The sequence below is a fragment of the Gymnoscopelus braueri genome, assembly GCF_963280865.1.
Source record: "Gymnoscopelus braueri genome assembly, contig: SCAFFOLD_132, whole genome shotgun sequence".
Lineage (NCBI taxonomy): Eukaryota > Metazoa > Chordata > Actinopteri > Myctophiformes > Myctophidae > Gymnoscopelus > Gymnoscopelus braueri.
In genome coordinates this window covers 53,810-69,301 of record NW_027660767.1, presented here as the reverse complement: position 1 = coordinate 69,301, position 15,492 = coordinate 53,810, and the positions used below count along the sequence as shown (strand labels likewise).

Sequence of the window (15,492 nt, the reverse complement as noted above, 5' to 3'; positions counted from 1 at the left end):
GGCCAGGGACAAGTTATACCTGCCCGAACCCAATTCAAACAGGTTGGACCACTGGATTCCCATGTGTTCCCTTTCAGACTCTGCAATGAATTCGGCTCCCATAGACATGGCCACGTTGGAAATAAGGCAGACAGATGTCTTCTGGGCCTGGTTCAGATTTGGATTCCAAGGGTTGATCATTACAGGCAAGTAGGTCAGAATGTAGATAAAGGGGCTTGCTATTGCTGCTACATAGGCCCGTGAGAAGAAGGTACTGATCATGAAGCTGAAGTTGATGGTGGCTACAGCAAAGACCAGCAGGAAGACAAACACCAGTGTGGGGTCACTATAGTTCAGCACAGCACACTGTAATGGATCCCGAATGCATTCATGAAAAGGAATGTACAAGAGCAGAGTGACGAAGAAGACGGAGATGGAGAGGCTGAGGAAAAACGTGAGGAACCAGGCGCTCCAGTGGAGCCAGTTGCTGAGACCCATCATGCGCATGTACTCCTTTAGCTTATTCTCCTTCTCCTGCACCACGGCCCTTACTATGTTGCCCGAAGTGTAGCTGAAGCTGAGCACCAGCAGCAGTGGCAGAAAAACTAGTGCATCCGCACCATGTCCACCAAACATTAAAATGAGGATGCCTGAGAACAGCAGGGGCAGGGTAATTTCAAACACAGTCACCAGGATCTGACGTTTCCGCAGCACATAGTCCTTCCACAGTAGCAAGCCAAACTGCCGCGTGAAACTCATCGTCCGTCCTTTCTGTAATTGTCACCTTCTTGATAGTGGTGTTAAGACTGAAATATGTTGTCGTTTCTTCCTTCACTGTCACTCGATCGATAATAAGTATTATTCATAGCCGACTGACATCACAGACGACGTCAGTATTCTTGTGACGTCAGGCATGTCCATACGGCACAACTGACACATCCACAACTTCTGTGTTGTATAATAGATTCTCTCTCTCTCTCTCTCTCTCTCTCTCTCTCTCTCTCTCTCTCTCTCTCTCTCTCTCTCTCTCTCTCTCTCTCTCTCTCTCTCTTCAGAGGACATCAAAATGTTTTCATGCAGAAATACTACTTTGACTGAACTTACAGCCACAAAGTATTTTATTTATGATTATCGTGTAACCTGTTTTTAGGCCAAGCAAGTCATTGTTTTTATTTACTCTGGCAGGATTGGCAAAGTCTCTTGAGCTAAAGAGGTAGGGGCTAAATGTCAAAGTTTCGAGAAAAAGTTAAAAGTTCAAAAGACCAGCACACATCTAAAACATTTCCAACATTACAAAGGGCTTTTTCGCACCGGATGCGACAGATGCCATTAGTGATTAATTTTCAGTGAGAGGCGAGCGGTTAGGTAGGGAAGCTCAGGCATTCTGACAGGCGGAGTATTTCACGCACATGTCCACCTGTGACAAGAGTTGAACTGTGTTTTATTTTATACGATGCATTAAAACATGTTTATTCACACCAGGAGCGCAGTGCGACCTCACACATCCAAGCAAGAACACAGGCGTTTTGTCGCTCCATGTGTGAAAAGCACTTAACAGTTAGCATTACACAAGCAGTATGACAAACATAGTTTCAACAATGTAATGTTTGGGGAATATATTTTTTTTAGATAGACCTTTTATGATCCTAGGGGGAAATCAAAACCAGCTCTATTTGCAATAATGTTACTGATACGTGTTAAATTAAATGTACATGTGAAGATGTAAGTAAGTGTCCCTGTATTTGTTTATATGGAGCTTAAAGGAGTAGTTCACCCAAAAAATTACACATTTTCTATCAATTACACAATCCATGAAGCCTTGAATTGATGGAGATCTTTTTGTTTTTGTTGCATTCCTAAGCCAATAATTTGATGACCGGCTGCGTTTCCGGTAAGAGACTCAAAGAATCTCTTTTGAGTCTCCTACCAGAGACAGTACTCCTGCAGATTTTGTCCAAACATCACGCAAATCGGTAGTCATTTAGCAAAACTTGAAGATTTTTCATATTCCATCCTGATTGGCTAAGATTGGCTTCAATGTTTGCAGGAGTGCTCCGTTTATGAACAAAATGCCTCAAATCACAACGATTTCCGTGAAATTTTGCCCACTAGGCAGAGGAAGAAATGGCACTTGACATTTTACAAATCAGCTATAACAGGCCGATTCGTTTTTTACCTATAACTGCACCGATCTGTGTAAAACTTGTATGCACACTCACCAAAGAAAAACGTTTTCCCTGCATTTATCACATCTGCCTTTTATAAATTCACCAGGCCGACTTAAGTAAAAAATTGCTATTCCTCCATAAGATTTTATCCAAATGTCTCCGCAACTCAGAACACATTATCTCTACAGTCAAGTGATCAAGACGGATCCTAACATGATGATCCTAACATGACGTGATCAAAAATGACCCTAACACCACTAGTGTCACTATTTTTAATAATATATATATATTTTTTAATTATTATTATAATTTTTTTGGAAGTGTGTTCTAATTATTCTTCTTAATTATTCTATTATAGCTAGATAACATCATTATCCATTGCCTTCATTATAGGAAATTTTATGAGTGAATTTTAAAAATTTTATAATAGAAAACGAGATATATTGAAAGATGAAACCCTAGCCCTAACCCAAAATAATATTTTAAAATGTGTTTACATGGATATGAATGCATTACAAGTCAGCTATGAGGTGGGAGGGAAAAAAATGAAAATAATTGTATTTTTTCTGTATTTTGGGCTGATTTAAATCACGGGTCAAATTGTACCCGCTAACACCACAAGTGGATGTAGTTTTCTAACACAATGCAAGGGTTAACCCTGTCTTCTACCCTGAGCCGCATCCTAGGCTAGCAAAATGTGTGGGAAAAAGGTGGGTCATGGGCCTGGATGTCCAAACTGGAATCCACCAGTTTCCCCATTCTGAGGAATACTTCCTCCATGGTGGTTACAGAAGCTTCATAGCTGGCGATGCCCAACTTCTCCCTGTTCACCTCCAGCTCAGCAAACAGCAACTCAAACCTGTCGGTGCTCTCCTTAGGCAATATGTAGGAGAGTTCCGCCCCCACGTTGCTCTCTAGCGTGAGAGAGTGAGGTCTCCGGTCTCAGGGTTCACAATACTTCTGGTTCATATAGCGATGCTCCTGATGCCATTCGTTCTTGCCAAAGCACTCTGTAGCTTTCCTATCACACTCACATAGGAACTGCTCACAGTCATTGTTCGGAGTGGTGCCGCAGAACCATCCACCATCGCAGATTATCTTATTTTCCTCACAGTACCATTTGTAGACTCTGACACCAGGAAGAACATTACATCGACTGTAATATTCCTCCCAACACTGATCATGGGCCTGGCAGCAGGCATCGAGAGGGCATATTGGCTTCCCTTTCTTTAAGACATTTATCCCACAATAACAACCATACTGGTCATACCAGTAGGCATTATGGCACGCTGGACAACACGTATTGATCATGTTGATAAACTGGGTAGAGCTCCGTTCATCGCGTCGGGTCGTGTTGAACACTTCAGGAGGGTTTTTGTCACAGTCTTCGGGGATGTAATCGCTCGTGAGGTGGGGCTTGAGTTTTCCCTCGGTGAAGAGTGTGCAGAATTCGATGATGTTGTCAGCGGTGATGGCCTCGTTCTCTGGTTTGTACTCTGTCATCTCATCTTCCAGGGTGATGAGACGGATGGCAGGGCATTGTCCCTCCTTCACACCAAAGGTCTGCATGTTGTTCTTGTTGTCATTCACGTCAGTGTCCATGAAGACGAACATGATCTTGCCCTTGAAGCCTTCTGCTGCCTTTTTGAATTGGTCCATTTTGTCCCCAAAGTCAGTAGCAGCCTTGGACATGAACATAAAGATATGGGACTTGAATTCTTCACCGAAGGTCTTAGTGACAGTCTGGACTGAGAACTCAGTGACCAGAGGCAGCTGGTTGGCCTTAATAAAGGCTAGGAGGTTGGCTTCGGTAAGCTCACCTTCAAAGGTGTTACGACCTTCATCAAACTTCTTGAAGAGGAGCACGCAGTCCTTGGACACCTCAAACTTTGAGTACACTGCATCATCAGAGGTCATCCCAAATGGAATATCATCTACGGTTTCTGCTGCTTTAATGAAGGTTTTAGCGTCCTTGGATTCAGAATCCTTGAAGAAGCCAATGACTGCCACCTCGTTTGCGATCATAGACTCTGCCTGCATGACATCGGCCAGGGTGGCAACAGCTGGGCCTGCGCGATTCTTAAGCCACTTGACAATGTCATAAGCCTGCCTGCCATCAGAGTACTCCTTGTGCGACTCCTTTTCTCCTCCCTTGAAGAACACGATGGTCGGGTATTTCTGGACTTCAAACTCCTGGGCCAGCTCTGTCTCTTCTGTGGCGTCTACCTTACCGAGGCGGACATTTGAACCCTCTGCCTTCAGCATGCGGGCCGCCTTGGCATACTCCGGGGCCAGTTCTTTGCAGTGGCCGCACCATGGGGCATAGAAGTCCACCAGAATGTAGGGGTGAGCTTTCAACACCTCATCGAAGTTACTTTTCCTCAGCAGCAAGACATCCTCTTCCTCTGTGATCAGGGCTGACCAACTGCTGGCCACAAGCAGCGAGCTGGCCATAAGCAGTGTACAGAGAAGGACAGACTTAAACATAGTTACCAATGCAAAGCCTTTCTTACAGATCATGACAACGAGCATCTCTCTCTTCAACTGAAAACCGTTTCCAGTACAAGGATTGTGTGGCGTCGACACGTTTATTTATACCCCAAACTCTCTGGTCGGTGCATCACAGCCGTGCTCTAATTGGACAGAGACATAATGATGCCATATATGGTATGAGATCAAGTACTCGTATTTACAGCGTAACTCTGTGGAGGATGAGATGTCTGTATACTGTCTGTGTGTGAGTCTGTATATTACCCCTGGAGCCACTAGCGATATGAGCTTGTAGATCTGCTATTCTTTTTTTATCGTGAAAATGTGTGCAAATCTTTGAATATATATATTTTTAAAGGGAACATTTGTAACTCAAATCTTTGCTCTGAGCTTGTACATAGCTATGAGATGCGTTTCCAGATTGAATGGGTTAAAATTCCTCATATATGGGCAGCAAAGGGGGCATGCCCATATACGGGCATATACTGATGACATCAGGAATCTCCATATGTGGGCATAAAGGGGACATGGCCTGACAGATACAGAGATCTCCTTAAATGGGCATATGCATATCAGCATGCCCATATATGGGCATATACTGATGACATCATGGATCTCCATGTCATAAAATGGACATGGACTGACAGATACAGAGATCTCCATACTGTATGCCATACAGAGATGTCTGTTTCTGTCTCCCTTTTATGCCCTACAGTGCAGAGAGTGCTATTCCGCAGCTATTTCAATAGGAATTTTGTTGTTGACATGGTATGGCATTTTGTTTGTTGGAGACACGAACCGTCATTGCACATATGCTGTCCAACATTAACTAAATTAAACAAAACATTCAAATGGCCTACAAGCAAATATTCACGCAAAATTGATTCAGTTATCGATGTAAAAACAATTCAATTAAAATTGAAGAAAAAAAAAAAGAAACAGACATCTCCATATATGGGCACAAAAAGAGACATAGACAGACGTGTACTCTGACAAAGCCCCCAACACTATGACCCAGACATATTGGTCGGATCGGCAGTGCGACGTAAGTGTGAGGGCCGCGTAGCCACCCTAACCTCTAGTTTAATATAAGGGGCTGTAGTCTGTTCTCATTATATATTATCACTTGTTTCCTGTGTTTCTTTCTCTATTGCTTACCCTTTTTTCATGAAAAGGTTGGGAGCTTAAAAATAAAATAAAATAAATTAATCACCCGCTCTTTCACACCTGTAAACAGGGTATATTACAGGGTCTTATTGTAAGTCGCTTTGGATAAAAGCGTCTGCTAAATGACTGTAATGTAATGGTGTAGCCGCTGCCAAACTTGCTCTTGAGGGGACTGCCCAGACACCTCTGCTGACCGTTGACCATAACAGCCAGCCTGGTGCACAGGGATTCACATTCCTCCATGTTGTGTGTCGTGATGACCACGGCCTTGCCAGACAGACTCACAGGCACGCGTCAAAGGAGGGGGGATGGGGGGCTCGTCTGTCTAAGGGAGAAGTGGTACTACCTCCCCCTTTGGCCTCCTGAAAGGTGAATTTTCAGGGCTGTTTTAAAGGAAGCCAGCGATCTATATTTTTGAGGGATGAGGTCAGGCTATTCCACACCTGGGTGGCAGTGCTGTAGTATTTGTTTTATGGGTGGGTGGTACCAGATCGCTGTTTACGCTCCCTCTAGTATTGTGGCTGTGGGTGTCGCTAACTTTTTGGAGGTATTTAGTCAAATATGCGGCGGGTATTGAGGGCAAATTTGCATTGACTATTTTGAAGACCAATCCCATTTTTAGTTGTTTAACCCTTCCATTGTGTTAGGGTCATTTTTGACCCGTTTCCAAGTTTAAATAGGTAAAAAGTACCCTTTACATTTCTCTATTGGAACAAGGCTTCATGATATCCTCAGAAATAGCCATTTTAACGCAACAAAATTATTTATCATCATTCTAATTAATTCTGATGGTCTCTATAATAAAATTGTCAATATTCAATGTTTACATGTTTGAGAGTGAGAGAGACATGTCCTCAATTAGCAATTGCTATCAGGAGTAGAATAAAGTTTGAGTTTATGAAAAATAAATGATTTTTTACCTTCTTGGTATACGGGTCAAAAATGACCCTAACACCACTAGTGTCACTATTTTTAATAATATATATATATTTTTTAATTATTATTATAATTTTTTTGGAAGTGTGTTCTAATCATTATTCTTAATTATTCTATTATAGCTAGATAACATCATTATCCATTGCCTTCATTATAGGAAATTTTATGAGTGAATTTTTAAATTTTTATAATAGAAAACGAGATATATTGAAAGATGAAACCCTAGCCCTAACCCAAAATAATATTTTAAAATGTGTTTACATGGATATGAATGCATTACAAGTCAGCTATGAGGTGGGAGGGAAAAAAATGAAAATAATTGTATTTTTTCTGTAGTTTGGGCTGATTTAAATCACGGGTCAAATTGTACCCGCTAACACCACAAGTGGATGTAGTTTTCTAACACAATGCAAGGGTTAACCCTGTCTTCTACCCTGAGCCATCCTAGGCTAGCAAAATGTGTGGGAAAAAGGTGGGTCATGGGCCTGGATGTCCAAACTGGAATCCACCAGTTTCCCCATTCTGAGGAATACTTCCTCCATGGTGGTTACAGAAGCTTCATAGCTGGCGATGCCCAACTTCTCCCTGTTCACCTCCAGCTCAGCAAACAGCAACTCAAACCTGTCGGTGCTCTCCTTAGGCAATATGTAGGAGAGTTCCGCCCCCACGTTGCTCTCTAGCGTGAGAGAGTGAGGTCTCCGGTCTCAGGGTTCACAATACTTCTGGTTCATATAGCGATGCTCCTGATGCCATTCGTTCTTGCCAAAGCACTCTGTAGCTTTCCTATCACACTCACATAGGAACTGCTCACAGTCATTGTTCGGAGTGGTGCCGCAGAACCATCCACCATCGCAGATTATCTTATTTTCCTCACAGTACCATTTGTAGACTCTGACACCAGGAAGAACATTACATCGACTGTAATATTCCTCCCAACACTGATCATGGGCCTGGCAGCAGGCATCGAGAGGGCATATTGGCTTCCCTTTCTTTAAGACATTTATCCCACAATAACAACCATACTGGTCATACCAGTAGGCATTATGGCACGCTGGACAACACGTATTGATCATGTTGATAAACTGGGTAGAGCTCCGTTCATCGCGTCGGGTCGTGTTGAACACTTCAGGAGGGTTTTTGTCACAGTCTTCGGGGATGTAATCGCTCGTGAGGTGGGGCTTGAGTTTTCCCTCGGTGAAGAGTGTGCAGAATTCGATGATGTTGTCAGCGGTGATGGCCTCGTTCTCTGGTTTGTACTCTGTCATCTCATCTTCCAGGGTGATGAGACGGATGGCAGGGCATTGTCCCTCCTTCACACCAAAGGTCTGCATGTTGTTCTTGTTGTCATTCACGTCAGTGTCCATGAAGACGAACATGATCTTGCCCTTGAAGCCTTCTGCTGCCTTTTTGAATTGGTCCATTTTGTCCCCAAAGTCAGTAGCAGCCTTGGACATGAACATAAAGATATGGGACTTGAATTCTTCACCGAAGGTCTTAGTGACAGTCTGGACTGAGAACTCAGTGACCAGAGGCAGCTGGTTGGCCTTAATAAAGGCTAGGAGGTTGGCTTCGGTAAGCTCACCTTCAAAGGTGTTACGACCTTCATCAAACTTCTTGAAGAGGAGCACGCAGTCCTTGGACACCTCAAACTTTGAGTACACTGCATCATCAGAGGTCATCCCAAATGGAATATCATCTACGGTTTCTGCTGCTTTAATGAAGGCTTTAGCGTCCTTGGATTCAGAATCCTTGAAGAAGCCAATGACTGCCACCTCGTTTGCGATCATAGACTCTGCCTGCATGACATCGGCCAGGGTGGCAACAGCTGGGCCTGCGCGATTCTTAAGCCACTTGACAATGTCATAAGCCTGCCTGCCATCAGAGTACTCCTTGTGCGACTCCTTTTCTCCTCCCTTGAAGAACACGATGGTCGGGTATTTCTGGACTTCAAACTCCTGGGCCAGCTCTGTCTCTTCTGTGGCGTCTACCTTACCGAGGCGGACATTTGAACCCTCTGCCTTCAGCATGCGGGCCGCCTTGGCATACTCCGGGGCCAGTTCTTTGCAGTGGCCGCACCATGGGGCATAGAAGTCCACCAGAATGTAGGGGTGAGCTTTCAACACCTCATCGAAGTTACTTTTCCTCAGCAGCAAGACATCCTCTTCCTCTGTGATCAGGGCTGACCAACTGCTGGCCACAAGCAGCGAGCTGGCCATAAGCAGTGTACAGAGAAGGACAGACTTAAACATAGTTACCAATGCAAAGCCTTTCTTACAGATCATGACAACGAGCATCTCTCTCTTCAACTGAAAACCGTTTCCAGTACAAGGATTGTGTGGCGTCGACACGTTTATTTATACCCCAAACTCTCTGGTCGGTGCATCACAGCCGTGCTCTAATTGGACAGAGACATAATGATGCCATATATGGTATGAGATCAAGTACTCGTATTTACAGCGTAACTCTGTGGAGGATGAGATGTCTGTATACTGTCTGTGTGTGAGTCTGTATATTACCCCTGGAGCCACTAGCGATATGAGCTTGTAGATCTGCTATTCTTTTTTTATCGTGAAAATGTGTGCAAATCTTTGAATATATATATTTTTAAAGGGAACATTTGTAACTCAAATCTTTGCTCTGAGCTTGTACATAGCTATGAGATGCGTTTCCAGATTGAATGGGTTAAAATTCCTCATATATGGGCAGCAAAGGGGGCATGCCCATATACGGGCATATACTGATGACATCAGGAATCTCCATATGTGGGCATAAAGGGGACATGGCCTGACAGATACAGAGATCTCCTTATATGGGCATATGCATATCAGCATGCCCATATATGGGCATATACTGATGACATCATGGATCTCCATATATGGCCATAAAATGGACATGGACTGACAGATACAGAGATCTCCATATACTGTATGCCATACAGAGATGTCTGTTTCTGTCTCCCTTTTATGCCCATACAGTGCAGAGAGTGCTATTCCGCAGCTATTTCAATAGGAATTTTGTTGTTGACATGGTATGGCATTTTGTTTGTTGGAGACACGAACCGTCATTGCACATATGCTGTCCAACATTAACTAAATTAAACAAAACATTCAAATGGCCTACAAGCAAATATTCACGCAAAATGTATTCAGTTATCGATGTAAAAACAATTCAATTAAAATTGAAGAAAAAAAAAAAGAAACAGACATCTCCATATATGGGCACAAAAAGAGACATAGACAGACGTGTACTCTGACAAAGCCCCCAACACTATGACCCAGACATATTGGTCGGATCGGCAGTGCGACGTAAGTGTGAGGGCCGCGTAGCCACCCTAACCTCTAGTTTAATATAAGGGGCTGTAGTCTGTTCTCATTATATATTATCACTTGTTTCCTGTGTTTCTTTCTCTATTGCTTACCCTTTTTTCATGAAAAGGTTGGGAGCTTAAAAATAAAATAAAATAAATTAATCACCCGCTCTTTCACACCTGTAAACAGGGTATATTACAGGGTCTTATTGTAAGTCGCTTTGGATAAAAGCGTCTGCTAAATGACTGTAATGTAATGGTGTAGCCGCTGCCAAACTTGCTCTTGAGGGGACTGCCCAGACACCTCTGCTGACCGTTGACCATAACAGCCAGCCTGGTGCACAGGGATTCACATTCCTCCATGTTGTGTGTCGTGATGACCACGGCCTTGCCAGACAGACTCACAGGCACGCGTCAAAGGAGGGGGGATGGGGGGCTCGTCTGTCTAAGGGAGAAGTGGTACTACCTCCCCCTTTGGCCTCCTGAAAGGTGAATTTTCAGGGCTGTTTTAAAGGAAGCCAGCGATCTATATTTTTGAGGGATGAGGTCAGGCTATTCCACACCTGGGTGGCAGTGCTGTAGTATTTGTTTTATGGGTGGGTGGTACCAGATCGCTGTTTACGCTCCCTCTAGTATTGTGGCTGTGGGTGTCGCTAACTTTTTGGAGGTATTTAGTCAAATATGCGGCGGGTATTGAGGGCAAATTTGCATTGACTATTTTGAAGACCAATCCCATTTTTAGTTGTTTAACCCTTCCATTGTGTTAGGGTCATTTTTGACCCGTTTCCAAGTTTAAATAGGTAAAAAGTACCCTTTACATTTCTCTATTGGAACAAGGCTTCATGATATCCTCAGAAATAGCCATTTTAACGCAACACAATTATTTATCATCATTCTAATTAATTCTGATGGTCTCTATAATAAAATTGTCAATATTCAATGTTTACATGTTTGAGAGTGAGAGAGACATGTCCTCAATTAGCAATTGCTATCAGGAGTAGAATAAAGTTTGAGTTTATGAAAAATAAATGATTTTTTACCTTCTTGGTATACGGGTCAAAAATGACCCTAACACCACTAGTGTCACTATTTTTAATAATATATATATATTTTTTAATTATTATTATATATTTTTTGGAAGTGTGTTCTAATTATTATTCTTAATTATTCTATTATAGCTAGATAACATCATTATCCATTGCCTTCATTATAGGACATTTTATGAGTGAATTTTTAAATTTTTATAATAGAAAACGAGATATATTGAAAGATGAAACCCTAGCCCTAACCCAAAATAATATTTTAAAATGTGTTTACATGGATATGAATGCATTACAAGTCAGCTATGAGGTGGGAGGGAAAAAAATGAAAATAATTGTATTTTTTCTGTATTTTGGGCTGATTTAAATCACGGGTCAAATTGTACCCGCTAACACCACAAGTGGATGTAGTTTTCTAACACAATGCAAGGGTTAACCCTGTCTTCTACCCTGAGCCATCCTAGGCTAGCAAAATGTGTGGGAAAAAGGTGGGTCATGGGCCTGGATGTCCAAACTGGAATCCACCAGTTTCCCCATTCTGAGGAATACTTCCTCCATGGTGGTTACAGAAGCTTCATAGCTGGCGATGCCCAACTTCTCCCTGTTCACCTCCAGCTCAGCAAACAGCAACTCAAACCTGTCGGTGCTCTCCTTAGGCAATATGTAGGAGAGTTCCGCCCCCACGTTGCTCTCTAGCGTGAGAGAGTGAGGTCTCCGGTCTCAGGGTTCACAATACTTCTGGTTCATATAGCGATGCTCCTGATGCCATTCGTTCTTGCCAAAGCACTCTGTAGCTTTCCTATCACACTCACATAGGAACTGCTCACAGTCATTGTTCGGAGTGGTGCCGCAGAACCATCCACCATCGCAGATTATCTTATTTTCCTCACAGTACCATTTGTAGACTCTGACACCAGGAAGAACATTACATCGACTGTAATATTCCTCCCAACACTGATCATGGGCCTGGCAGCAGGCATCGAGAGGGCATATTGGCTTCCCTTTCTTTAAGACATTTATCCCACAATAACAACCATACTGGTCATACCAGTAGGCATTATGGCACGCTGGACAACACGTATTGATCATGTTGATAAACTGGGTAGAGCTCCGTTCATCGCGTCGGGTCGTGTTGAACACTTCAGGAGGGTTTTTGTCACAGTCTTCGGGGATGTAATCGCTCGTGAGGTGGGGCTTGAGTTTTCCCTCGGTGAAGAGTGTGCAGAATTCGATGATGTTGTCAGCGGTGATGGCCTCGTTCTCTGGTTTGTACTCTGTCATCTCATCTTCCAGGGTGATGAGACGGATGGCAGGGCATTGTCCCTCCTTCACACCAAAGGTCTGCATGTTGTTCTTGTTGTCATTCACGTCAGTGTCCATGAAGACGAACATGATCTTGCCCTTGAAGCCTTCTGCTGCCTTTTTGAATTGGTCCATTTTGTCCCCAAAGTCAGTAGCAGCCTTGGACATGAACATAAAGATATGGGACTTGAATTCTTCACCGAAGGTCTTAGTGACAGTCTGGACTGAGAACTCAGTGACCAGAGGCAGCTGGTTGGCCTTAATAAAGGCTAGGAGGTTGGCTTCGGTAAGCTCACCTTCAAAGGTGTTACGACCTTCATCAAACTTCTTGAAGAGGAGCACGCAGTCCTTGGACACCTCAAACTTTGAGTACACTGCATCATCAGAGGTCATCCCAAATGGAATATCATCTACGGTTTCTGCTGCTTTAATGAAGGCTTTAGCGTCCTTGGATTCAGAATCCTTGAAGAAGCCAATGACTGCCACCTCGTTTGCGATCATAGACTCTGCCTGCATGACATCGGCCAGGGTGGCAACAGCTGGGCCTGCGCGATTCTTAAGCCACTTGACAATGTCATAAGCCTGCCTGCCATCAGAGTACTCCTTGTGCGACTCCTTTTCTCCTCCCTTGAAGAACACGATGGTCGGGTATTTCTGGACTTCAAACTCCTGGGCCAGCTCTGTCTCTTCTGTGGCGTCTACCTTACCGAGGCGGACATTTGAACCCTCTGCCTTCAGCATGCGGGCCGCCTTGGCATACTCCGGGGCCAGTTCTTTGCAGTGGCCGCACCATGGGGCATAGAAGTCCACCAGAATGTAGGGGTGAGCTTTCAACACCTCATCGAAGTTACTTTTCCTCAGCAGCAAGACATCCTCTTCCTCTGTGATCAGGGCTGACCAACTGCTGGCCACAAGCAGCGAGCTGGCCATAAGCAGTGTGCAGAGAAGGACAGACTTAAACATAGTTACCAATGCAAAGCCTTTCTTACAGATCATGACAACGAGCATCTCTCTCTTCAACTGAAAACCGTTTCCAGTACAAGGATTGTGTGGCGTCGACACGTTTATTTATACCCCAAACTCTCTGGTCGGTGCATCACAGCCGTGCTCTAATTGGACAGAGACATAATGATGCCATATATGGTATGAGATCAAGTACTCGTATTTACAGCGTAACTCTGTGGAGGATGAGATGTCTGTATACTGTCTGTGTGTGAGTCTGTATATTACCCCTGGAGCCACTAGCGATATGAGCTTGTAGATCTGCTATTCTTTTTTTATCGTGAAAATGTGTGCAAATCTTTGAATATATATATTTTTAAAGGGAACATTTGTAACTCAAATCTTTGCTCTGAGCTTGTACATAGCTATGAGATGCGTTTCCAGATTGAATGGGTTAAAATTCCTCAAATATGGGCAGCAAAGGGGGCATGCCCATATACGGGCATATACTGATGACATCAGGAATCTCCATATGTGGGCATAAAGGGGACATGGCCTGACAGATACAGAGATCTCCTTATATGGGCATATGCATATCAGCATGCCCATATATGGGCATATACTGATGACATCATGGATCTCCATATATGGCCATAAAATGGACATGGACTGACAGATACAGAGATCTCCATATACTGTATGCCATACAGAGATGTCTGTTTCTGTCTCCCTTTTATGCCCATACAGTGCAGAGAGTGCTATTCCGCAGCTATTTCAATAGGAATTTTGTTGTTGACATGGTATGGCATTTTGTTTGTTGGAGACACGAACCGTCATTGCACATATGCTGTCCAACATTAACTAAATTAAACAAAACATTCAAATGGCCTACAAGCAAATATTCACGCAAAATGTATTCAGTTATCGATGTAAAAACAATTCAATTAAAATTGAAGAAAAAAAAAAAAGAAACAGACATCTCCATATATGGGCACAAGAAGAGACATAGACAGACGTGTACTCTGACAAAGCCCCCAACACTATGACCCAGACATATTGGTCGGATCGGCAGTGCGACGTAAGTGTGAGGGCCGCGTAGCCACCCTAACCTCTAGTTTAATATAAGGGGCTGTAGTCTGTTCTCATTATATATTATCACTTGTTTCCTGTGTTTCTTTCTCTATTGCTTACCCTTTTTTCATGAAAAGGTTGGGAGCTTAAAAATAAAATAAAATAAATTAATCACCCGCTCTTTCACACCTGTAAACAGGGTATATTACAGGGTCTTATTGTAAGTCGCTTTGGATAAAAGCGTCTGCTAAATGACTGTAATGTAATGGTGTAGCCGCTGCCAAACTTGCTCTTGAGGGGACTGCCCAGACACCTCTGCTGACCGTTGACCATAACAGCCAGCCTGGTGCACAGGGATTCACATTCCTCCATGTTGTGTGTCGTGATGACCACGGCCTTGCCAGACAGACTCACAGGCACGCGTCAAAGGAGGGGGGATGGGGGGCTCGTCTGTCTAAGGGAGAAGTGGTACTACCTCCCCCTTTGGCCTCCTGAAAGGTGAATTTTCAGGGCTGTTTTAAAGGAAGCCAGCGATCTATATTTTTGAGGGATGAGGTCAGGCTATTCCACACCTGGGTGGCAGTGCTGTAGTATTTGTTTTATGGGTGGGTGGTACCAGATCGCTGTTTACGCTCCCTCTAGTATTGTGGCTGTGGGTGTCGCTAACTTTTTGGAGGTATTTAGTCAAATATGCGGCGGGTATTGAGGGCAAATTTGCATTGACTATTTTGAAGACCAATCCCATTTTTAGTTGTTTAACCCTTCCATTGTGTTAGGGTCATTTTTGACCCGTTTCCAAGTTTAAATAGGTAAAAAGTACCCTTTACATTTCTCTATTGGAACAAGGCTTCATGATATCCTCAGAAATAGCCATTTTAACGCAACACAATTATTTATCATCATTCTAATTAATTCTGATGGTCTCTATAATAAAATTGTCAATATTCAATGTTTACATGTTTGAGAGTGAGAGAGACATGTCCTCAATTACCAATTGCTATCAGGAGTAGAATAAAGTTTGAGTTTATGAAAAATAAATGATTTTTTACCTTCTTGGTATATGGGTCAAAAATGACCCTAACACCACTAG

At 43.3% G+C, this 15,492-nt stretch overlaps 1 protein-coding gene across 1 annotated transcript in view; it reads right to left on the bottom strand.

Moving 5' to 3' along the window:
* Window positions 1-1,233: 1,233 nt before the first annotated feature.
* The window catches only part of LOC308081197 (uncharacterized protein), a gene marked incomplete at both ends in the record, with an annotated part of 65,847 nt that continues 51,588 nt past the window's right edge, over window positions 1,234-15,492 (bottom strand). Inside the window, 4 exon segments of the mRNA XM_080457585.1 lie at window positions 1,234-1,252; window positions 3,448-4,593; window positions 7,803-8,948; window positions 12,166-13,311. Coding sequence (XP_080313711.1) covers window positions 1,234-1,252; window positions 3,448-4,593; window positions 7,803-8,948; window positions 12,166-13,311 — 3,457 coding nt within the window.